At 38.9% G+C, this 25,495-nt stretch overlaps 1 protein-coding gene, 1 long non-coding RNA gene and 1 other non-coding gene across 3 annotated transcripts in view; 2 read left to right on the top strand and 1 right to left on the bottom strand.

Annotated features, from left to right (window-relative positions):
• The first annotated feature begins 2,276 nt into the window (after positions 1 to 2,276).
• On the top strand, positions 2,277 to 4,418 carry LOC129655591 (uncharacterized). The gene is given in 1 exon segment (XM_055586221.1): positions 2,277 to 4,418. A coding segment is annotated over 1 exon segment (2,142 nt).
• Positions 4,419 to 6,678: 2,260 nt separating this feature from the next.
• On the top strand, positions 6,679 to 6,782 carry LOC129642530 (U6 spliceosomal RNA). Its single transcript, XR_008709797.1, has one exon. It is a non-coding gene; the product is annotated as a U6 spliceosomal RNA (small nuclear RNA).
• Positions 6,783 to 10,357: 3,575 nt separating this feature from the next.
• Positions 10,358 to 25,495, bottom strand: part of LOC129659422 (uncharacterized) — a 55,211-nt gene continuing 40,073 nt past the window's right edge. Inside the window, exon 3 of the long non-coding RNA XR_008718066.1 lies at positions 10,358 to 10,678. This is a non-coding gene — a long non-coding RNA (uncharacterized LOC129659422). The remainder of the gene's footprint in view (positions 10,679 to 25,495) is intronic.

Raw genomic sequence — 25,495 nt, 5'->3', positions numbered from 1 at the left:
TTGCACAACGAAGGAAACTATAAGCCAGGTGAAAAGACAGCCTTCAGAATGGGAGAAAATAATAGCAAAAGAAGCAACTAACAAAGAATTAACCTCAAAAAATATACAAGCAACTCCTGCAGCTCAATTCCAGAAAAATAAATGACTCAATCAAAAAATGGGCCAAAGAACTAAACAGACATTTTCCCAAAGACATACAGATATAGATGGCTAACAAACACATGAAAGGATGCTCAATATCACTCATTATCAGAGAAATGCAAATCAAAACCACAATGAGGTACCATCTCATGCCAGTAAGAATGGCTGCTACCAAAAAGTCTACAAACAATAAATACTGGAGAGGGTGTGGAGAAAAAGGAACCCTCTTACCCTGTTGGTGGGAATGCAAACTAGTACAGCCACTATGGTGAGCAGTGTGGAAATTCATTAAAAAACTGGAAGTAGAACTGCCATAAGAGCCAGCAATCTCACTGCTGGGCATACACACAGGAAACCAGAATTGAAAGAGACATGTGTACTCCAATGTTCATCGCAGCACTGTTTACAGTATCCAGGACATGGAAGCAACCTAGATATCCATCAGCAGATGAATGGATAAGAAAGCTGTGGTACATATACACAATGGAATATTACTCAGCTATTAAAAAGAATGCATTTGAATCAGTTCTAATGAGGTGGATGAAACTGGAGCCTATTATACAGAGCGAAGTTAAGTCAGAAAGAAAAACACCAATACAGTATATTAACACATATATATGGGATTTAGAAAGATGGTAACGATGACCCTATATGCGAGACAGCGAAAGAGACACAGATGTAAAGAACAGACTTTTGGACTCTGTGGGAGAAGGTGAGGGTAGGATGATTTGAGAGAATAACATTGAAACATGTATACTATATTATGTAAATAGATCGCCAGTCCAAGTTCGATGCATGAGACAGGGTGCTCAGGGCTGGTGCACTGGGATGACCCTGAGGAATGGGATGGGGAGGGTCAGGATGGAGAACACATGTACACCCATGGCTGATTCATGTGAATATATGGCAAAACCCACACAATATTGTAAAGTAATTAGCCTCCAATTAAAAAAAAAAAAAATTTGAAGCAGTGATCTCAGCAAAAAGGCAGAATAGGAAGTCCCAGCTGTCATTGGCCAACAAATGCACTAATTTAATAACACTTTAAGGCCCCAAACACCTTTATGAAAACTCCAGAATCCAGTTAAATAGTTGCAGTACCCTAGATGAGTTAAAAACTGAGAACAGTCACACTGAAATTGCTTTGTAAAAGCAATTTCAGTTAACCGTGTCAGCTCTTCTAAACCAGCATAACTTAGGAGCAAGAGAAATACCCTCAGCTATCAATTTCTCCATGAGTGGAAAGAGTTAACTATGCAACAACCCTCAAGCCACTTTCAGAGAGACCTGTTACTACATAATCTCACCCACAATGCTGAGGGCATTGACATAGTCCCAACATCTGGAGTCAGTTAAGAAAAAATGAAGGGGCTGACAGCTTTCAACAGGTGGCATGGCCCTGAAAAAATTCACAGAAGGGACATAATATTGAGACTTTTCCTTCAGAAAGGAGAAACAGAAGTGGAGCTTACACTCAAGGCCCAGAATTTCAGTGCACTGGCCTAGGGAAAAGGACCGAATGACTCTCAGCAACAAGTATGGCTCTGCAGACACTGGGAGAAGACTGACTTAGTGTCTCGTTCGAGAGAACGGGAGGACACCTGCGGCCTTCGTAGGTGACGTAAATTCCCTGCTTTGGAATTTTATTCAGCCTCTTTTCTTCACTGAATTTCTTGGCTGAGCTATCCTTATTTCACCACTCTTTATATCCTTAATAAATGTTTAATTAAGCAGTTGTTTCCTGATTTTTGCCGACGCCGTCCCCGCTTCGAATTTTCTGGATCCACCGGGGCTGGACCCCGGCAAGTGGTGTCCGGAAAGAGCACACCAAACATTAAAAATCCAAATTCAAAAATTAAAAGAAGGGGAGTTTAAGTATAGCTCTCCCCATCAAATCTTGCAACATGCTCTTTTCGTAATAAATATTTTAAATGCCGATTCGGCCGGAACTACTGCAATGCTTCGCCATTGGTGCCCGGAGCTATTGAATGCAAAACCATTAGTTAAATGGAAGAACCTCCTCTCCGGACAATGGAAAGGCCCCGACCCATTGCTAACCAGCGGTCGAGGATATGCTTGCATTTTTCCACAGGACGCAGATTCTCCAATTTGGGTTCCAGACAGATTGATTCGCCATGTCTCAGCCCCTTGGATACCGGATTCCCCGGCCACCGCGACACCGAAAAAGGAAGGGACCTCCTCTGCCTTCGCTCCCCCCACCAGCATGGGAAACGCCGCCGGCGTTGGGACAACTGACATCGGAGATCCCGGATGAGCAAGGAACGGATCCGTGCACCAAGCAGATGTCTCAACTTCACATACAGGATGTTGCTCCCCCCGATCCTTTGCCTCACAAAAGGGTGTCAGGCCACCTGACTCAGGCGACCCGGAATGCCTCCGTACCCACTTGGGGACAAATAAAAACACTCTGCCACCAGGCACGGGGAATAGCTTCTTTACAGGGATCTCCAGCTTCTCCTGAGAAAATGTTTATTGCCATGCTTGCTTTGCTTTCCTGCCAGGTAAGCACCTCTCCTATTCCAACCAAATATTGGGCGTATCTCCCAGATCCTCCAACTTTCCAAGTTGTTACTTGGAATAATGAGCCTATACGGGTCAACACAGACCAATCCCAGCTCTTGCGAGGATCCTATACTTCTTACACTAGAGATAAATATCCTGTTAACTTCAATTATACCGTCAGGGGATTAACACGTGATTTCCCTGTTTGCTTTAACTTCCCCAATGACCCTAGAAGCTTTATTATCCCCACCAAAGAAGGATGTATTGGGGCCTCTAAAAAAATAATTATAACAGATTCCTGGTCTTTACGTCACCGGTCAACTTGGGTATTATTGGCTTGTATGCCTGGGATTCTTGAACCCTATGTAACCCTGCATTTCAAATCCCCACCAAAATATCCGAATTGTTATAAGGTTGCTCCTTCAGACAAATTATGGAACACCATAGACAGTCATACAGGGTATCCAACTTGGACATCTTGTGCTTATGATTCAAGGATTGATTATAGGATACCAGGAGGTGGAGATTATACTATTCAGGACTGGAGCAACCCGAATCCAGGTGAGGATCCATTAGCCAATAATACATTTGAGGGCAGATTCGAGAATTGGGATAGGATTCCTCTTCCTTGGCCAATACATGCCACTAGAAGGCATCGTAATCAATTTGTTCCTCCTATGCTGTCTTATACAACTAAGAAACAGACCTATTGGCAACCTAAAATTTGGAGAGCCCTTGCTGCTACTGCTCCTGTTTCCTTATACCGCCCAGATAGCAATTCTACTTATTCTGTTTTAGCTTGTCTACCCTCCCCTTATGTTTTTCTTTTTACTAATGACTCCAAAAGACTTAATGTATGCATGAATTATTCAGATGGACCTAATATAGTAACTTGTGAACAATGTATGCTTTCATCTTGTTTGTCCCCTCAATATAATGTCTGCTCTTTTGTGGTGTTACAATGCCCACCCTATCTCATGATACCTGTGACAATGACTAGCCACTGGTATGAGAATTACGGCCTCGCCGTGTTACAACAACTACAAGATTTAATGCGACAACGGCAATTTGTGGGCTTACTTATTTTAGGAATATCAGCTTTGATAGCAGCAATTACTTCTGTTACTGCGGCAGCAATATCATTGACTCAACAAGTGCATACTGCCCAATATGTTGATGCTATGTCTAAAAATGTCTCTTTAACTCTAACAACACAGGAAGTTATAGATAGAAAATTGGACATGAGAGTAGACGCCTTAGAAGAGGCAATAATGCATATTGGGACTGAGTTACAGGCTTTAAAAGTGAAAATGGCTCTGTCTTGCCATGCTGATTACTGGTGGATATGCGTGACATCTTTAAAGGTAAACAAGACAGATTATGAATGGGAAAAAATCAAAAATCATATCTCAGTTGTTTGGAACAGCTCTGACATTGGCCTGGACTTAGGGAAACTTCATAATCAAATATAGACCCTGGAACACTCTCAACTGGATTTTACCGCCGCTGGAGCAGCTAATGACTTTTTTCACACTTTCTCTAACTTCATTTCAGGAAAAAACATTCTGTCTAATATCCTTGGATATGTCGCTGCTGGTGCTTTAATTTTGCTTCTCATAACTGTTCTTCCTCGTATTTTCAGGATTCTTCGGCAGAACATTCAGAAGCTTGGGACTGAGCTGCATCTGGCTATTTGAAGAAATAAAAAAGGGGGAGATGCGGGGAGCGAGCTCTGCCCCTGGCAAAGGTCTTGAGGAAGGAGGCTTGGCATACTCAAAGGCGGGATTGAGCCTCAGGAGTCTCCCTGGAAATTCTCGAGCATCTACCCCCAAAACCAGAGTCTGCCTACTTTCTGCTTTGTGATTTCACCTACACCTCTGACTTTACGGGGGGCTGTCCCCCACTACCTCTCTCTGAAAAAAGAGTTAGCTTACAGCTCCAGTTAATAATTACTGGGTGTGACAGTGTTTCAACCTACAAACTCCTTTGGAAGTCCTCTAGCCTGCCTGAATAGGTTTTTTCCGGCAACATGTGATTGTTCAGAGCCTCCCAACTGTGAGAAGCAGGAGATGTTCTAAACTGTCCAACAGATTCCTTTGAGTAATTAAAAGATTGATTAGAAATTGTATTGGTGAAGGGTTTTTCACTTGTTGGGCCAATGTTTGCTGCTAAGTCTCCATATCCCTTACCTACTGTGTCCTTGGCGGTGTATTGATTGATATAATGGGTGTATAGAAATGTAAGTAGTAGCCTCAATGTTTGTAACCTTGGATCCTTGAGTTAATTTTTTTTTTTTTTTTGATTGAGCCCACCTCACCTTTGTCCTATAGGAATGCAACTTTATCCAATGCTTTTTGGAGGCTGGCGCCTGACTTTAGAATAATCACCTTTAGAGAAAAATAAGTTTCTTAAAATGTTAACAGGCCTCCTGGCCAGAAGATGATGTAAATCACCTAAACTTTTGCATATGATAAGTTTGAAAGCCTGGCTTCGATAAGGATCAGGAACTGCTGTCTTTGCATGACTCTACCCCTTCCCCCATTATCCTCTATGCATAACTTAAGGTATAAAACTACTTTGGAAAATAAAGTATGCCCTTTTTTTGTTCACCGAAATTTGGTCTTCCCATGTTGTTCTTTCTTTCACCTTCTAGCTGAACTTTTCCTCTGAGGCAGGGAAGCTCGTCAAGCCTACTAATTTTGCCTGGGCTTCTAAGATCTGACCGGGGAGGCCTTAGTGTCTCCTCTCCTTCGGGAGAACGGGAGGATGCCTGCGGCCTTCGTAGATGACGTAATTCCCGCTTTGGAATTTTATTCAGCCTCTTTTCTTCACTGAATTTCTTGGCTGAGCTATCCTTATTTCACCACTCTTTATATCCTTAATAAACGTTTAATTAAGCAGTTGTTTCCTGATTTTTGCCGACGCTGTCCCCGCTTCGAATTCCCTGGATCCACCGGTGCTGGACCCCGGCATTAAAAAATTGAGGTCTAAGAATTGTCTGAGAAGGAATTCAAAGTAGTTATCTTAAGAAAAGTTCAGTGAGCTATAAGAGAATACAACTAAATGAAATCAGATGCCAATACATGATCAAGTTGGATTTATGCCTGGGATTCAAGGATGATTCAATATATATAAAGCAATCAATGCAATGTGCAACATTAATAGAATAGAGATTAAAAATCACATGATTATCTCAATAGATGCAAGCAAAGCATTTGATAAAATTTAGTACATTTTCATGATGAAAGTTCTCAAGAAATTGGATAGAGAAGGAATGTACCTCGACATAATAAAGGCCTCATAAGACAAGCTGATAGCTAACATTATATTCAATGGTGAAACATTGAAAGTTTTGCTAAAATCAAGAACAAAACAGGGATGCCCATGCCCTCCTGTCCTTCTCTTTAACACTGTTTTGGAAGTCCTAGCCAGGGCAAATGGACAAGACATCTGATTTGGAGAAATTATATTTTTGCTGATGATACATTTTATAAGTAAAAGAAAATCCTAAATACTCCACATAAACTGTTGGATAAAATCAACAAATACAGTAAAAGATAGAAAAACATATAAAAACCAGCTGGATTTATATACATTCACAACTAACTCTCCATAAATGGAATTAAGAGAACAATTCCTCTTAAAATAGCATCAGAAAGAATAAAATATTTAGGAATAAGTTTAACCAAGAAGTGAAATATCTGTATACCAAAAGCTATAAGACACTGATGAAAGAAAATGAAGAAGACACAAATAAATGAAAAGATAATTTATGTTCATGAATTGGAATGGTATTGCTAAAATTTACATACTGCTAAACTATAAACTTAAAGACATATTTTAGCAACTGATATTTGACAAGCATTTTGAAAATACAAAATGGGGAAAGGATAGTCTCTTCAACAGTTGATTCTGGGAAAAGTGATGTCCACATGCAAAAAACTGTAATTGGATCCTAATCTTATACTGTACATAAAAATCAACTCAAAAAGGATTAATGACTTAAACTCAATTGCTTGCTTTGGAATACATTTACTAAAATTGGAACTATACCAGGAAGATTAGCATGGCTCCCACAAAAGGATAACACACAAATTTATGAACCATTCCATATATTTTTGTTATTTAAAAAAAAAAAAAAAAGAAAAAACACCTTAAACTCAAAATCTTAAATGGTAAAACTCCTAGAAGGAAACATGGAGGAAAATCTTGACATTTTTCTTGATAATTATTCCTTGGATAAAACACCAAAAACACAAGCAGCAAAAGCAAAGCAAACAAGTGGAACTACAACAAACTTGAAAGCACACTCTGTGGAAAGGGAGAAAGAATTTGTAAACCGTGTGTCTGACTGGCAGTTAATATATAAAATACAAGGACCTCCTAGAACACAATGTGCTATGCTATATTCATTTTAGTCTGACCTTTGCAACCCTATGGCCTATAGCCCACCAAGGTTTGCTGTTCATGGGATTTTCCAGTCAAGAATACTGGAGTGGGCTGCTATTTCCTCCTCCAGGGATGTTCCTGACCCAGGAATCAAACCAGTGTCTCCTGCATCTCCTTCATCGCAGATGGATTCTTCGTAGCTGAGCCATCAGGGAAGGACATAGAATTCAATAGTGAAAACAAATAGCCCAATTTAAAAATGAGCAAAGAACTTGAGTAGACATTTCTCCAAAGACATACAAAGGACAAAGATGCAGATTAAAGACGCTCAACATCACTAATCATCAGGGAAATGCAGTTCAAAATTATATATTACATCTGTTAGGATAGTCATCATTTTTTTTTTTAAGGTAAGTAATAGTGAGTATGTGGAGAAATTTTATTCTTGTACAGCATTAGTAAGATTATAAAATAGTGTGTCCATTATGGTAAATAATATAGAAGTTTCTCAAAATATTAAAAATAGAACTACTGTGTCAGTCCCACTACTGGGCTTATATCCAAAAGAGTTGAAGTTAGGATCTCAAAGAGATATCTACACTTCATGTTTATTATAGCATTATTCACAGCACACAAACTATGGAAACAATCTAAATATCCATCCAGTTGAATGAATTAAGATGATGTAGTATACATACAGAATGGCCTATTGTTTGGCCTTAAAAACAAGGAAATCCTGCCATATGTAAAAACATAGATGTACCTGGATGACACTGTGCTAAGAAAAATCAGTCAATCACAGAAGAACGAATACTGCATCATTCCATTTATATGAATTATCTGAAATATTCAAATACATGGGAGCAGAGAATAGGATGGTGGTTAGCAGTGGCTGGGGCAGGGGGTGGAAAAATGGGCATTGTTACTCAATGGGTATATAAAGCTTCATTTATACAAGATCTCCTTGGAAGGAAAGTTATGACCAACCTAGATAGCATATTAAAAAAGCAGAGATATTACTTTGCCAACAAAGGTCCATCTAGTCAAGGCTATGGTTTTTCCAGTGGTCATGTATGGATGTGAGAGTTGGACTGTGAAGAAAGCTGAGCGCTGAAGAATTGATGCTTTTGAACTGTGGTGCTGGAGAAGACCCTTGGACTTCAACGAGATCCAACCAGTCCATCCTAAAGGAGACCAGTCCTAGGTGTTCATTGTAAGGACTGATTTTGAAGCTGAAACTCCAATACTTTGGCCACCTGATGCAAAGAGCTGACTCATTGGAAAAGACCCTGATGCTGGGAGCGATTGAGGGCAGGAGGAGAAGGGGATGATAGAGGATGAGATGTCTGGATGGCATCACCAACTCGATGCACATGAGTTTGGGTGAACTCCAGGAGTTGGTGATGGGCAGGGAGGCCTGGCGTGCTGTGATTCATGGGGTCGCAAAGAGTCAGACACGACTGAGCAACTGAACTGAACTGAACTGTACAAGATGAATAAGATGGAGAGATCTATGATGTAGCATATTGCCTATAGTTAATAATACTCTGCTGGACACTTAAAAATGTTAAGTGGGTAGATCTCACATTGTCTTACCACTATAAAAAAATTAAAACTGAATTATATTTGAAGAGTTGGAAAAAAAATTAAATGTATGGGTAGGAATAAGAAAGAGAAAGAAGAAAATTAGATTAAAAAAGCAAAAGCTCTGTCTCACTTTAGTGTAACTCTGAATACATTTCAAAATACTATTAAACACTTTATAATGAAAATGGCATATTTTGTGTTCTATTCCCAACTAGAGATGTTAACAAAAAATAATAAAATAAATAAAATAAAATAAAGTGAATGGAACTTCTGAGCTACCATTCAGTCTTCTAAACAGTTCCCTTTGCTGTATGATGCTAATTTCCCATAACTAGTGATATATATCAGATCAGATCAGTTGCTCAGTCATGTCCACCTCTTTGCGACCCCATGAATCGCAGCACGCCAGGCCTCCCTGTCCATCACCAACTACCGGAGTTCACTGAGACTCACGTCCATCGAGTCAGTGATGCCATCCAGCCATCTCATCCTCTGTCGTCCCCTTCTCCTCTTGCCCCCAATCCCTCCCAGCATCAGAGTCTTTTCCAATGAGTCAACTCTTTGCATGAGGTGGCCAAAGTACTGGAGTTTCAGCTTTAGCATCATTCCTTCCAAAGAAATCCCAGGGCTGATCTCCTTCAGAATGGACTGGTTGGATCTCCTTGCAGTCCAAGGGACTCTCAACAGTCTTCTCCAACACAACAGTTCAAAAGCATCAATTCTTCGGTGCTCAGCCTTCACAGTCCAACTCTCACATCCATATACGACCACAGGAAAAACCATAGCCTTGACTAGATGAAACTATGTTGGCAAAGTAATGTCTCTGCTTTTGAATATGCTATCTAGGTTGGTCATAACTTTCCTTTCAAGGAGTAAGCATCTTTTAATTTCATGGCTGCAGTCACCATCTGCAGTGATTTTGGAGCCCAGAAAAATAAAGTGATATATATATATATATATATATCTCCTTTGCCCTCATAATTCCTTCTCCCCTCTTTGCATTCCTTCTACCATTACTATTGTCTTTGTGGCGAGACCAAATGTGACTTTCTGAGATGGAAAAGGGGGAAAAAACAGTCATAATACCCTAAAGTTTTGCTTGGTTTCATATATGGGGGTTTATAGATGGCATCATTCAAAAATTTGCTTTAGAAATTTCTCAATGAACTTAAATTGCTTTTGACAGTAAATAACATGCTGCATTAAAAGGAGTAGTCCACAAAACTCCATTTATAATAATAGTCTTCTTCAGTCCAGTCCACTGATAATGGTGGACTTTTCATTCTTTTTTGCTTTCTTAAATAGTAGAGGCACCTTTTTTCCCCAGTCAGGGCATAAACAGAGAAACACTATTGCAACTATTACTCCTCCTCCTCTTCACATAAACACTTACAGATATCTTGGATGTCCTTGGAGGCTTATTAAGCTACAGATAATAACTGCAATGTTGAATTATAAAATTCTAACCACACTGGAAGCACCATAGAATCTTAAATTTTACAAAAAATAGAAATAGCATATTATATTTTAGCATGTCTACAGGGACAACATAACACTCAGAAAAGATTGCCTATCTTTGGGTAGAACTCTGATTGACATCAGAAATTGTATTCCTTGATGTTCAAAAATCATGTTTTGTAGAAGCATAGGATTTTCACAAGAACTAGAAACAATAATAACAATAGCACCTTTTTATGCCTCTCACTGTGCTAAGCACTTTATATGAATATAGTCACTTAATAATAACAATCACAATAGGAGTGTTTACTATTTTTACTCTCCAACACAAAGACAAGAAAACTGAAACATTCAGAATAATGATTCTAAATGATAAGGGATTGTTGATAGGGCCTTTTACAATAGTAAATGTTCACAATTAAAAAATTTTAAAGGAACTTCCTCTAAGGCAAACTCTAAATATTTTAAGATGGTTCACAGACCTCCAAATTAAATCAACCAATCTAATTATGCTGAAGGCCTAGAACTGAGCACAATTCCTCAGAGTGGGAAGGAACACCAGATGCCAGAGTTTTCCTTTCTGTAATGAAAAGAAAGTAGTTATCGGGGTGTGGTAATAAAAAAGTGATCACTGGATTTTCCCCTCTATCCTATTACTATTTCTACCAGTTTCTCTGTCCCACTGTTATGTTTGCTAGACTCTGGCAAAGTCAACTGTTGCCCTATATTAGGCTAAAGATTGTTACACAATTTAATTGTTACCTAAGTTTTGTAAATTGTCGGTAACTTTCGGGACTAATATCAATAATACAAGTTTGACTTCAGCCAGCACATTTGGTAATTAGGGATAACACTTGGGTTGACTCACACATCTTTGGGTTCCTCACAGATCTTTCTTTATCTAGGCAGCTGCACTGCTTTCTAATGCTCTGAATCCTGATTGAAGATGCTGAGAAATCTGTTCAAGATGGGACTTGAATAATAAGATGCACACATTCCAATATAACTGTAGTGCACCTTTGTGCCACTGTCCATTAGCTGGCTAAGTTTCTACTTCTGTTCATGGCTATAAGAAGAAAAGAGCAGACAGTTACATCCTCCTCTCCTTGCTCATCTACTAATGTTTAAAGAGATAATAAAGTGGACATTTATTCTCAACTGCATCTCAGATGAAACGTTATGATGTTTTTGTTAACTTCTGAAGGGTAATGGAAAATGAGTGCCACCTGTTTGTGATGTGCCATCAGGGAGATAGTGCTTCTTAGATGAATTGTACTTAAAACATCACATTCTTTATTTGGTCGTGGGTTATTATCTGGGAGAACAGCTGATGCCTAATTGCATAAAACAAACAGACCATGGCTCACACAATTCATGTTTCATCTGTTTTCACAGTTAATGTATGTATGGCTGCCTAGTCTGTTTGGTCTGGGAGATTGCAGATAATGAAGAAAACCCAAATGAAGGGATAGGTTGTATTGCTGATAGGACTGTGGTGTTAAGGAGAGAAGACTTTTCTGACTCCTCTCTTTCCCAGTGGACTTTTGATTAGACCATTTGTAGGTTTCCCTTCACTCCTTTAGCTTATTTCACCTCCATCTCTTTGTTGGAGAATGATAGAGAGGTGTACATAGTTTTAATTGATATGTTCTATATGATAACTTCAGATATGCAGATGACACCACCCTTATGGCAGAAAGTGAAGAGGAACTCAAAAGCCTCTTGATGAAACTGAAAGTGGAGAGTGAAAAAGTTGGCTTAAAGCTCAACATTCAGAAAACGAAGATCATGGCATCCGGTCCCATCACTTCATGGGAAATAGATGGGGAAACAGTGGAAACAGTGTCAGACTTTATTTTTCTGGGCTCCAAAATCACTGCAGATGGTGACTGCAGCCATGAAATTAAAAGACGCTTACTCCTTGGAAGGAAAGTTATGATCAACCTAGATAGCATATTCAAAAGCAGAGACATTACTTTGCCAACAAAGGTTCGTCTAGTCAAGGCTATGGTTTTTCCTGTGGTCATGTATGGATGTGAGAGTTGGACTGTGAAGAAGGCTGAGCGCCAAAGAATTGATGCTTTTGAACTGTGGTGTTGGAGAAGACTCTTGAGAGTCCCTTGGACTGCAAGGAGATCCAACCAGTCCATTCTGAAGGAGATCAGCCCTGGGATTTCTTTGGAAGGAATGATGCTAAAGCTGAAACTCCAGTACTTTGGCCACCTCATGCGAAGAGTTGACTCATTGGAAAAGACTCTGATGCTGGGAGGGATTGGGGACAAGAGGAGAAGGGGACGACAGAGGATGAGATGGTTGGATGGCATCACTGACTCGATGGATGTGAGTCTGGGTGAACTCCGGGAGTTTGTGATGGACAGGGAAGCCTGGCGTGCTGTGATTCATGGGGTCACAAAGAGTTAGACAAGACTGAGCGACTGATCTGATCTGATCTGATGTGACAAGCACTGCTAGGCTATTGAATATATATTTATGTATTCATCAAAATGCTTATATGAATCATGTTATTGATCTCATTATATTAATAACATAAGTATTGGGGCTCCTGGATCCTTATCTGATTCCAAATATTGAATGAATAGGAAAGAATAGACAGAGGTACTCAACATTTCTCAGTATTCCACATTCTTACAGCGGATATAACTTGTATAGCTACACACAGGGTAGATTTTTATCTTTGTCTATTTTGTGATGGGAATGGTTCTAATTCAGCCCAAAATAAGAAAAATAAAACTTATAGAATAATAAACACAACTGATGAATGTTAAAGCAATTAGCAGAGGTAACAGACCATATTTTTCCTTTTTAATAGCAATTACTCCCTCTGGGTATCTTGTATTCAATCCTGTTTCAGGGAAATTGTCACCCAGAAGAATTCAGATAGGCTTAAAAAATTATGTCCTGGGAGAGGTTATTTGAAGAAGTGGAATGATTAATCAGTGATGACAACTGTGCATGGGATGCCTTCTTTAAACAGCAGTGAGAATGGCAAATAGTAGAGCTGTTCCACAGAGAAAACTTCTAGGAATCTCAATGATAACATATCATTCTAATGCAAAAGCTTGGCTCTCATGCATGTCTTTGGCGGTGAGCATGGATAGACAAAGGAAGCTCAGACCTGAAGAGATATCTGAACAGGGAAGGATCAGCTGTTAGTTGCACTTACACAGGCAGCATTTAAGATCTCTGACATTGGCTGGACCACCTAAGCATATGTCCTGACATATACCAGTTGCCCACGCCAGCCCCTTATTGTAGTACTGCTCCAGTCTGGAGTGAAGAGGTTGAGAAACAGAGTCAGCTTGGACCTGACTCTCAGGGATACTTCTCTAGGGACTTAAGACTCTCTCACATTCCCAATAGGGTAGTGACAGCCACCAGCAGAGGAGAAATTCTAGCTCACAGCTAGCCCTAGCTTCTTCATCTCCAACCCTACTTCCTACGAAGATGACAGCAGCCAGAATATATTGATCAAGATGTGATTTGTGTTCACAGTAGATTCAGCTCTGTCACCAAAGTCACTGGGCACATTCAGGCTGTTGAGGAACTTTTCCATGAATGCACACTCCTTCAAGACCACAATAGGGTTTTTGTTTTTTGTTTTTCACTTTTTTTTTCTCACAATTTCATATAGAAAGAGAAAGTCAAGCAAAGTGAGAAGACAGAGGAATTAGTCTCACTTGAAAAGCAAGAGAAAACCCCTGGAAAATGCAAACAATGAAACTGAAGTAGAAATTCACCAGATAAATAATTGAAAGCATTAATAATAAGAAAGTAACTGAGTTAGGGAAAAAGAATACATGGGCATAGTGAGAATTTTAATAAGGAATAAGAAAATACAAAAAACAATGAATACAGTAATTGAAATAAAAAACAAAATAAATTCAAAGTAAACAGGTGATATAGAAGAACAAAAAAGTGATCTGGGGATAAAATAATGGAAATCATGCAATCCAAAAAGCAAAAGAAACTTTTACTTTTCTAAATTAAAACATTTTAAGGGACCTATGGGACAATATTATGTTTACAAACATATGCATCATAGTGGTCCCAGAAGGAGAAGACAGAGAGAAGGTTAAAATTTTATTTGATGAAATTATGGCTGAAAAGTTCCAAAACCTGAAAAAAGGAAGCAAATATCTGTATATAGAAAGCAAAGAGAGCCCCAAATAAGGTGAGTGAGTGAGTGAAGTTGCTCAGTCATGTCCAACTCTTTGCAACCACATGGACTGTAGCCTATCAAGCTCCTCCATCCATGGAACTCACCTGGCAAGGATACTGGAGTGAGTAGCCATTTCCTTCTCCAGGAAGATAAGGTGAACCCCCAAAGAAAATAAAACATCAAGTCATGATTAAAATGGCAAAGTTAAGGAGAGAATTCTAAAGGCAGCAAGAGAAAAAGAGTCATATAAAACTGAATCTGCTTAAGGTTATCAACTAATTTTTCTGAAGAAACTTGCAGGCCAGAAGAGAACAGTCTGATATTTTTAAATTGCTGAAAGGGAAAAACTTACAACCTAGGGTACTCTACCCAGCAGCACTGTCATTCAGAATTGAAGGAGAAATAACTTGTCAAACAAGAAAAAAGAAAAGTTCATCAAGCCTCAGCCTACCTATAAAGAAATGTTAAAGGTCTTCTTGGGTGGCCTTGCATGGCATGGCTCATTAGCTTCACTCAGTTACACAAGTCTGTGATCCATGTGATCCTTTTGGTTAGCTTTCTGTGATTGTGGTTTTTGTTCTGGAAGCTAGCTGAAGGATTGTAGTTCTTGCTTCTTCTGTCTGCCCTCTGTTGGAAGAGGATAGGAGGCTTCTGCAGCTTCCTGATGGGACAGACTGGCTGTAGGGAAAACTGGGTCTTGCTCTGGTGGACAGGGCCATGCTCAGTACATTTTTAATCCAATTTTCTGCAGCTGGATAGAGCTATGTTTCCCCACCCTCCCCCATCCCCTGTTATTTGTTGGGACTGAGACAGCCCAGTCCTGGAGTCTAAAGTCTCTATGGTAGGGCTATTATTGACCTCCAAAAAGATTTATGCCAACACACAACTCCCAGGACTTCTGCTGCCAGTAGCACTGTCTCCGCAATAGGCCACTGTTGACTCAGGCCTCTGCAAGGGATCTTCAAACACTCATATGCAGGTCTGGCTCAATCTCTTGTGGGGTCCCTGCTCCTTTCTTCTGGGTCCTGGTATGCACAAGCTTTTGTTTATGCCCTCCAAGATTCTGTTTTCCCCAGTCCTGTGGAAGTTCTGTAATCACATTTTGCTTTCCTTCAAAGTCAGATTTGCTAGGGATTCCCAGTTCCTTTGCCAGATACCCAGGTTGGGAAGTCTGATGTGGGGCCTAGAACCTTTGCAACAGTGTAAGAACTTCTTTGGTATTATTTTTCTGCAGTTTGTGGTTTGCCCACCTGGTGGATATGGGCTTTGATTTTAACATGATAGCACCCCTCCTATCAACTCATTGTGGCTTTTCCTTTGTCCTTGGATATGTGGAATCTTTTTTTTGGTGGGTTCCAACATCCTCCTGTTGAAGGTTGTTCAGTAGCTAGTTGTGATTTTGGTGTTCTCACAGGAGAAGATGAGAGTACATTTTTCTGCTCCTCCATCTTGGTGACTAATGTGTGATGATGGAGATTTCTGACAAAACATGATGCATTGGAAAAGGGGATGGCAAACCACTTCAGTATTATTGCCATGAGAACCCCATGAATGATATGGAAATACAGAAAGATATGATACCAGAAGATGAGCCCTCCCCCCACCAAGGTCAGTAGGTGTCCAATACGCTACTAGGGAAGAGTGAAAAATTAGCTTGAGAAAGAATAAAGAGGATGGGCCAAAGAAGGAATGATGCTCAGCTGTGGATTTGTCTGCTGGTGAAAATAGAATCTGATTCTATAAAGAAAAATACTGCATAGGAACCAGGAATGTTAGGGCCGTGAGATAACCTCAAGGAAAATTGGACATGGACAAGCAGGAGAGGGAAAAGTGAAGGAGGATTTTAGAAATCACTGAACTTGAATGGACAGGAATGAGTGTATTTGATTTAGATGGCCATTATACTACTGTGGGCAGGAATCCCTTAGAAGAAATGGAGTAGCCCTCATAGTCAACAAAATAATCCAAAATGTAGTAACTGGGTGAAATCTCAAAAATGACAGAATAATGTTGGTTTGTTTCCAAGACAAACCGTTCAACATCACAGTAATCCAAGTCTGTGCCTCAGCTACTACTGCTGAAGAAGCTGAAGTTTAAAGGTTCTATGGAGACCTACAAAACCTTCTAGAACTAACACCAAAAAAAAAAAAAAGATGTCTTTTTCATCATAGGGGATTAGAATACAAAAGTAAGAAGTCAAGAGATACCTTGAATAATAGGCAAGTTTGGCCTTGGAATACAAAACAAAGCAGGGCAAAGACTAATAGAGTTTTGCTAAGAGAAGACATGATTATAGAAACATCCTTTTCCAACAAGACACAAGACTAGGACATCACAAGATGGTCAATACTGAAATCAGACTGAATATATTTGCAGCTGAAGATGAAGCAGCTCAATACGCAGTCAACAAAAACAAGACCTGGAGCTGACTGTAGCTTAGATCATTAACTCCTCATTGCAAATTCAAGCTTAAATTGAAGAAAGTAGGAAAACCACTAGGCCATTCAGTATGACCCAAATCAAATCACTTATGATTATACAGTGAAGGTAACAAATAAAATCAAGGGATTATATCTGGTATACAGAATGCCTTAAGAACTATGGATGGAAGTTTGTAACAGTGTAAAGGAGGCAGTGACCAAAACCATCCCCCAAAAAAAGAAATGCAAAAGGGAAAATGGTTGTCAGAGGAGGCCTTACACATAGCTGAGAAAAGAAGAGATCAGATAAGATCATATCAGTCACTCAGTTGTGTCCTACTCTTTGCGACCCCATGAATCCAGAACGCCAGGCCTCCATGTCCATCACCAACTCCAGGAGTTCACTCAGACTCACATCCATCGAGTCAGTGATGCCATCCAACCATCTCATCCTCTGTGGTCCCCTTCTCCTCCTGCCCCCAGTCCCTCCCAGCATCAGAGTCTTTTCCAATGAGTCAACTCTTCTCATGAGGTGGCCAAAGTACTGGAGTTTCAGCTTTAGCATCATTCCTTCCAAAGAAATCCCAGGGCTGATCTCCTTCACAATGGACTGGTTGGATCTCCTTGCAGTCCAAGGGACTCTCAAGAGTCTTTTCCAACACAACAGTGCAAAAGCGTCAATTCTTCGGTGCTCAGCCTTCTTCACAGTCCAATTCTCACATCCATACATGACCACAGGAAAAACCATAGCCTTGACTAGACGAACCTTTGTTGGCAAAGTAATGTCTCTGCTTTTGAATATGCTATCTAGGTTGATCATAACTTTCCTTCCAAGGAGTAAGCGTCTTTTAAATTCATGGCTGCAGTCACCATCTGTAGTGATTTTGGAGCCCAGAAAAATAAAGTCTGACACTGTTTCCACTGTTTCCCCATCTATTTCCCATGAAGTGGTGGGACGTGATCTTTTTTTTCTGAATGTTGAGCTTTAAGCCAACTTTTTCACTCTCCTCTTTCATTTTCATCAAGAGGCTTTTGAGTTCCTCTTCACTTTCTGCCATAAGGGTGGTGTCATCTGCATATATGAGGTTATTGATATTTCTCCCGGCAATCTTGATTCCAGCTTGTGTTTCTTCCAGTCCAGCATTTCTTATGATGTACTCTGCATATAAGTTAAATAAACAGGGTATATAGTTATATATATAAGTTAAATAAACTTTGGTATCTCTGATTTTCTTGAAGAGATCCCTAGTCTTTCCCATTCTGTTGTTTTCCTCTATTTTTTTGCATTGATCACTGAAGAAGGCTTTCTTATCTCTTCTTGCTATGCTTTGGAACTCTGCATTCAGATGTTTGTATCTTTCCTTTTCTCCTTTGCTTTTCACTTCTTGAAAAGAAGAGAAGGGAAAGGCAAAGAAGAAAGGGAAAGATATACCCAACTGAATGCAGAGTTCCAAAGCATAGCAAGGAGAGATAAGAAAGATTTTTTTAAGTGAATAATGGAAATAATAGAGGAAAACAATAGAATGGGAAAGGCTAGAGATCACTTCAAGAAAATTGCAGATACCAAGGGAATATTTCATGCAAAGATGAGCACAATAAAGGACAGAAGCTGCATGGACCTAATGGAAGCAGAGGAGATTAGGAAAAGTGGTGGCAAGAAAACACATAAGAACTGTACAAAAAAGGTCATAATGACCTGCTAACCACAATGGTGTGATCACTCACCTAGAGCCCAACATCCCAGAGTGTGAAGCCAAGTGATCCTCAGGAAGCATCACTGAACAAAGCTAGTGGAGGTGATGGAATGCTAGGTGAGCTATTTAAGTTCCAAATTATGATGCTGACTCAATATGTCAGCAAATTTGGAAAATTCAGCAATTGCCACAGGCTTGGAAAAAATCAGTTTCATTCCAATTCCAAAGAAAGGCAATGCCAAAGAATGTTCAAACTACCATACAATTGTGTTCATTTCCCATACCAGCAACATAATGCGGAAAATCCTTCAGGTTAGACTTTAATAGTGTGTGAACTGAGAACTTCCAGATGTACAAGCTGGATTTAGAAAAGGCAGAGGAACCAGAGATCAAATTGCCAACCTCCACTGGATCAAGGAAAAAGCAAGAGAGCTCCAGAAAAGCACTGACTTCTTATTGACTGACTACACTAAAGCCTTTGGCAGTGTGGATCAAAACAAATTGTGGAAAATTTTTAAAGAGATGGGAATACCAGCCAACCTTATCTGACTCCTGAGAAATGTATATGAAAGTCACTAAGCAACAGTTAGAACCAGACATGGAACAACAAACTGGCTCCAAATTGGGAAAGGAGTACATCAAGGCTGTATATTGTCACCCTGCTTATTTAACTTACATGCAGAGTACATTGTTCAAAATGCTGGGTTGGTTGAATCACACGCTGGAATAAAGATTTTGGGTAGAAATATCAACAATCTCAAATATGCAAATGATTACACTCTAATGGTAGAAAATTAAAATTAACTAAAGAGCCATTTGATGAGGGTGAAAGAGTAGAGTGAAAAAGCGGGCTTAAAACTCAACATTCAGAAAACTAAGATCATGGCAACTGGTCCCATCACTTCATGGAAAATAGATTGGGAAGAAATGTAAACAGTGACAGATTTTATTTTCTTGGGCTACCAAATCACTGCAGATGGTTACTGCAGCCATGAAATTAAAAGATGCTTGCTCCTTGGAAGAAAAGCTATGACACACCTAGGTAGTGTATTAAAATGCAGAGACATTACTTTGCCTACAAAGGTCCATCTAGTCAAAGCTATGGTTTTTCCAGTAGTCATGTACAGATGTGTGAGTTGGGTCATAATGACAGTTGAACACCAAAGAATTAATGCTTTCAAACTATGGTGCTGAAGAAGACTCTTGACAGCCCTTTGGACAGCAAGGAGATCAAACCAGTCAATCCTTAAGGAAATCAACCCTGAATATGCTTTGGAAGGACTGATGCTGAAGCTGCAATACTTTGGCAATCTGATGCAAAGTGTCTACTCATGGGAAAAGACCCTTATGCTGTGCAAGATTGAAGGCAAAGGAGAAGGGGGCAACAGAGGATGAGATGGCTGGATGGCATCACTGACTCAATGGACATGAGTTTAAGCAAACTTAGGGAGATAGTGAAGGGCAGGGAAGCCTGCTGTGCTGCAGTACACAGGGTCTTAAAGAGTTGGAAATGCCTTAGTAACTGAACAACAATAACAAACTGGACTTTCCATTCCCAAACTGCAATATATGTATATTATTTCTAGTACATGTGGAATATTCTCCAGGAATGGTCACATGCTAAGCTGGAAACAAGTTTCAGTAATTTCAGAAAGATAGAAATAATATTAAGCATATTTTCTGACCATGACAGTATGAAGTTAGAAGTTAATTACAGGAAGACAACTGTGAAAATATAAATACATAGAGACTAAACAACATGTAACTATAAAAGGGTTGGGTCAATGAACAAATCAGAATTAATCAGAAAGTCCCTTAAGACAAATGAAAATGGAAATATAATCTTCAAAACTATGGGACCCAGTAAAAGCAGTTCTAAGAGGGAAGTTTATAAAAATGCAGGTGTAGCTCAACAAACATCTCTAGAAACCTAACTGACTATAGTAGTTAGGCAATAAGGGACAAACAAACCCAAAGTTGACAGAAGGATGGAAATAATAAATAACAGAGAGGAAAAAATTAAAATAAAAAAGAAATAGAAAAAATATGATAAAAATCAAGACATTTTTAAAAAGATAAGCAAAATAATGTCTTTTTTTAAATTTTATTTTATTTTTAAACTTTACAATATTGTATTAGTTTTGCCAAATATCAAAATGAATCCACCACAGGTATACCTGTGTTCCCTATCCTGAACCCTCCTCCCTCCCCATATCCTCCCTTGGGTCGTCCCAGTGCACCAGCCCCAAGCATCTAGTATCGTGCATCGAACCTGGACTGGCAACTCGTTTCATACATGATATTTTACATGTTTCAATGCCATTCTCCCAAATCTCCCCATCCTCTCCCTCTCCCACAGAGTCCATAAGACTGATCTATAAATCAGTGTCTCTTTTGCTGTCTCGTACACAGGGTTATTGTTACCATCTTTCTAAATTCCATATATATGCGTTAGTATACTGTATTGGTGTTCTTCTTTCTGGCTTACTTCCCTCTGTATAATAGGCTCCAGTTTCATCCACCTCATTAGAACTGATTCAAATGTATTCTTTTTAATGGCTGAGTAATACTCCATTGTGTATATGTACCCCAGCTTTCTTATCCATTCATCTGCTGATGGACATATAGGTTGCTTCCATGTCCTGGCTATTATAAACAGTGCTGTGATGAACATTGGGGTACACGTGTCTCTTTCCCTTCTGGTTTCCTCAGTGTGTATGCCCAGCAGTGGGATTGCTGGATCATAAGGCAGTTCTATTTCCAGTTTTTTAAGGAATCTCCACACTGTTCTCCATAGTGGCTGTACTAGTTTGCATTCCCACCAACAGTGTAAGAGGGTTCCCTTTTCTCCACACCCTCTCCAGCATTTATTACTTGTAGACTTTTGGATCGCAGCCATTTTGACTGGCGTGAAATGGTACCTCATAGTGGTTTTGATTTGCATTTCTCTGGTAATGAGTGATGTTGAGCATCTTTTCATGTGTTTGTTAGCCATCTGTATGTCTTCTTTGGAGAAATGTCTATTTAGTTCTTTGGCCCATTTTTTGATTGGGTCATTTATTTTTCTGGAGTTGAGCTGTAGGAGTTGCTTGTATATTTTTGAGATTAGTTGTTTGTCAGTTGCTTCATTTGCTATTATCTTCTCCCATTCTGAAGGCTGCCTTTTCACCTTGCTAATAGTTTCCTTTGATGTGCAGAAGCTTTTAAGGTTAATTAGGTCCCATTTGTTTATTTTTGCTTTTATTTCCAATATTCTGGGAGGTGGGTCATAGAGGATCCTGCTGTGATGTATGTCGGAGAGTGTTTTGCCTATGTTCTCCTCTAGGAGTTTTATAGTTTCTGGTCTTACATTTAGATCTTTAATCCATTTTGAGTTTATTTTTGTGTATGGTGTTAGAAAGTGTTCTAGTTTCATTCTTTTACAAGTGGTTGACCAGTTTTCCCAGCACCACTTGTTAAAGAGATTGGCTTTAATCCACTGTATATTCTTGCCTCCTTTGTCAAAGATAAGGTATTCATATATGCGTGGATTTATCTCTGGGCTTTCTATTTTGTTCCATTGATCAATATTTCTGTCTTTGTGCCAGTACCATACTGTCTTGATGACTGTGGCTTTGTAATAGAACCTGAAGTCAGGTAGGTTAATTCCTCCAGTTCCATTCTTCTTTCTCAAGATAGCTTTGGCTGTTCGAGGTTTTTTGTATTTCCATACAAATTGTGAAATTATTTGTTCTAGCTCTGTGAAGAATACCGTTGGTAGCTTGATAGGGATTGCATTTCCTCTAAAGTCAGGAACAAGACAAGGGTGCCTACTTTCACCATTACTATTCAACATAGTTTTGGAAGTTTTGGCCACAGCAATCAGAGCAGAAAAAGAAATAAAAGGAATCCAAATTGGAAAAGAAGAAGTAAAACTCTCACTATTTGCAGATGACATGATCCTCTACATAGAAAACCCTAAAGACTCCTCCAGAAAATTACTAGAACTAATCAATGATTACAGTAAAGTTGCAGGATATAAAATCAACACACAGAAATCCCTTGCATTCCTATACACTAATAATGAGAAAACAGAAAGAGAAATTAAGGAAACAATTCCATTCACCATTGCAACAGAAAGAATAAAATACTTAGGAATATACCTACCTAAATAAACTAAAGACCTATATATAGAAAACTATAAAACACTGGTGAAAGAAATCAAAGAGGACACAAAATAATAAGTCTTTAGCCAGACTTATTAAAAAAAAAAAAGAGAGAGAGAGAGAGAGAGAGGGAGGAGAGGGAAAAGGGGAGGGAGATCAAAATAGATAAAGTAAGAAATAAAGAGGAGAAATTACAAATGATATCATGAAATACAAGAAAAAAATCATAAGAGAATACTATGAACAGCTACATAACAACAAATTGGACAATAAGCATAAATGGGCAAATTTATAGGAAGATGAAATCTTTAAAGACTGAATTTTTAATTTAAAACTTACAGGAAATAGAGGTCCAGGTAGGACACATTCACAGGTTTTGTTAACCACACATAAATAAGAGTTAAACTGTTTATCCTCAAACTATTCCCAAAAAATAAAAAGGAGTGAACTTCTAAGATTATTCTTTTATGCACAATTACCTCGCTACCAAAACCAAAAAACTACAAAGAAGAAAATTATAGGCCAATACTTCTAATTAAAATTAATTTTAAAAATCCTCAACAAAATATTGCCAAACTGAATTCAATAACATACAGAAAGGATTATGAACCACAATCAAGCGGAATTTATTCCAAGGACACAAGAATTGCTCAACATCTTCAATTCAAAGTGATTTATGAAAAATGAAAGATAAAATTGCATAATAATCTCAAGAGATACAGAAGAAGCATTTGACAAAATTCAACTTCCATTCATGCCAAAATTTCTCAACAAATTTTGTATCAAGCGAACATATTTCAGCATAGTAAAGGCCATTTATGACAAAACCACAGCTACCACAAAACTTAATGATAAAAAGATAAAAGTATTTCCTACAAAATCAGGAACAATACAAGCATGCATTTGAACACCACTTCTATTTAACAGAGTACTGGATGTCCTAGACAGAGCAGTTAGAGAAGAAAAAGAAATAAAATGCATCAAAATTGGAAGTAAGAAATAAAACTGTCACTATTTGTAGATGAAATAATACATCATGTAGAAAACCCTAAGTTCAGTTCAGTTCAGTCGCTCAGTCATGTCCGACTCTTTGCGATCCCATGAATCGCAGCACGCCAGGCCTCCCTGTCCATCACCAACTCCTGGAGTTTACTCAAACTCACGTCCATCAAGTCAGTGATGCCATCCAGCCATCTCATCCTCTGTCATCCCCTTCTCCTCCTGCCCCCGATCCCTCCCAGCATCAGGGTCTTTTCCAGTGAGTCAACTCTTCACTTGAGGTGGCCAAAGTACTGGAGTTTCAGCTTTAGCATCAGTCCCTCCAATGAACACCCAGGACTGATCTCCTTTAAGATGGACTAGTTGGATCTCCTTGCAGTCCAAGGGACTCTCAAGAGTCTTCTCCGACACCACAGTTCAAAAGCATCAATTCTACAGCACTCAGCTTTCTTCACAGTCCAACTGTCACATCCATACATGACCACTGGAAAAACCATAGCCTTGACTAGATGGACCTTTGTTGGCAAAGTAATGTCTCTGCTTTTTAATATGCTATCTAGTTTGGTCATAGCTTTCCTTCCAAGGAGTAAGTGTCTTTAAAACCCTAAAGACTCCATCAAAAGACTAATAAATGAATGCAGTAAATTTTAAGGATACAAGATTAGTATATAAAACTCTGTTGTTTTTCTGTTCATTAATAATGAGCTATCAGAAAAAGAAAGCAAAACACAATTTCATTTAAAATAGTATCAAAATCAAATACCTAAGAATAAATTTAAACAAAGAGATCAAACAGGTAAAAGACTTGTACTATGAAAGTTTTAAAACATTGATGAAGGAATTTGAAAATAATACAAAAGAAATGGAAATGTAACTTGCGTTCTTTGAGGAGTTAACGTTGTTAAAATGTCCATACTACCCAAAGTTATCTACAGACTTAATGCAATCTCTATTAAAATATCCTTGACATTTTTCTCAAAGAATTAGAATAAATAATAATAAGATGTATATGGAACTACACAAGACCCTGAATAACCAAAGCAATTTTGAGGGAGGAAAACAACAACAACAACAACAAAACAAAGCAGGAGGTATCAAACTCCCTAACTTCTGATTATATGATCAGGCTACAGATATCAAAACATCACAAAAGCAGACACATAGATCAATAGAAGAGAATGGAGAACCCAAAAATGAACTCACACACTTATGGTCAGTTAATTTTTGACAAAGGAGAAAATATATGCAATGGAGAATACAGACTCTTATATAAGTGATATTGGGAAAACTGGACTGCTATACATAAACAGTAAGATTAGAACAGTACCTCACAGGAAAAAAAAAAAAAAAAAGTAAAGAAAACTCAAAGTGGATTAAAGATCTAAATGTAAAACCTGAAATCATAAACTCCAGTTCAGTTCAGTTCAGTTGCTCAGTTGTGTCTGACTCTTTGTGACCCCATGGACTGCACGCAGCACGTCAGACCTCCCTGTCCATCACCAACTCCCAGAGTTTCCTCAAACTCATGTCCACTGAGTCAGTGATGCCATCCAACCATCTCATCCTCTGTCATCCCCTTCCCCTCCCTCCTTCAATCTTTACCACCATCAGGGTCTTTTCAAATGAGTCATTTCTTTGCATTAGGTGGCCAAAGTATTGGAGTTTCAGCTTCAACATCAGTCCTTCCAATGAATATTCAGAACTGATTTCCTTTAGGATGGACTGGTTGGATCTCCTTGCAGTCCAAGGGTCTCTCAAGAGTCTTCTCCAACACCACAGTTCAAAAGTATCAATTCTTCAGTGTTCAGCTTTCTTTATAGTCCAACTCTCCCATCCATACATGACTCCTGGAAAAACCGTAGCTTTGACTAGATGGACATTTGTAGGCAAAGTAATGTCTCTGCTTTTTAATATGCTAAGTTGGTCATAATTTTTCTTCAAGGAGAAAGTGTCTTAATT

The sequence above is a fragment of the Bubalus kerabau genome, chromosome 1 (genome assembly GCF_029407905.1).
Source record: "Bubalus kerabau isolate K-KA32 ecotype Philippines breed swamp buffalo chromosome 1, PCC_UOA_SB_1v2, whole genome shotgun sequence".
NCBI lineage: Eukaryota > Metazoa > Chordata > Mammalia > Artiodactyla > Bovidae > Bubalus > Bubalus kerabau.
The sequence above is the reverse complement of the archived record's forward strand: the minus strand, read 5'-3'. Positions and strand labels throughout refer to the sequence as shown.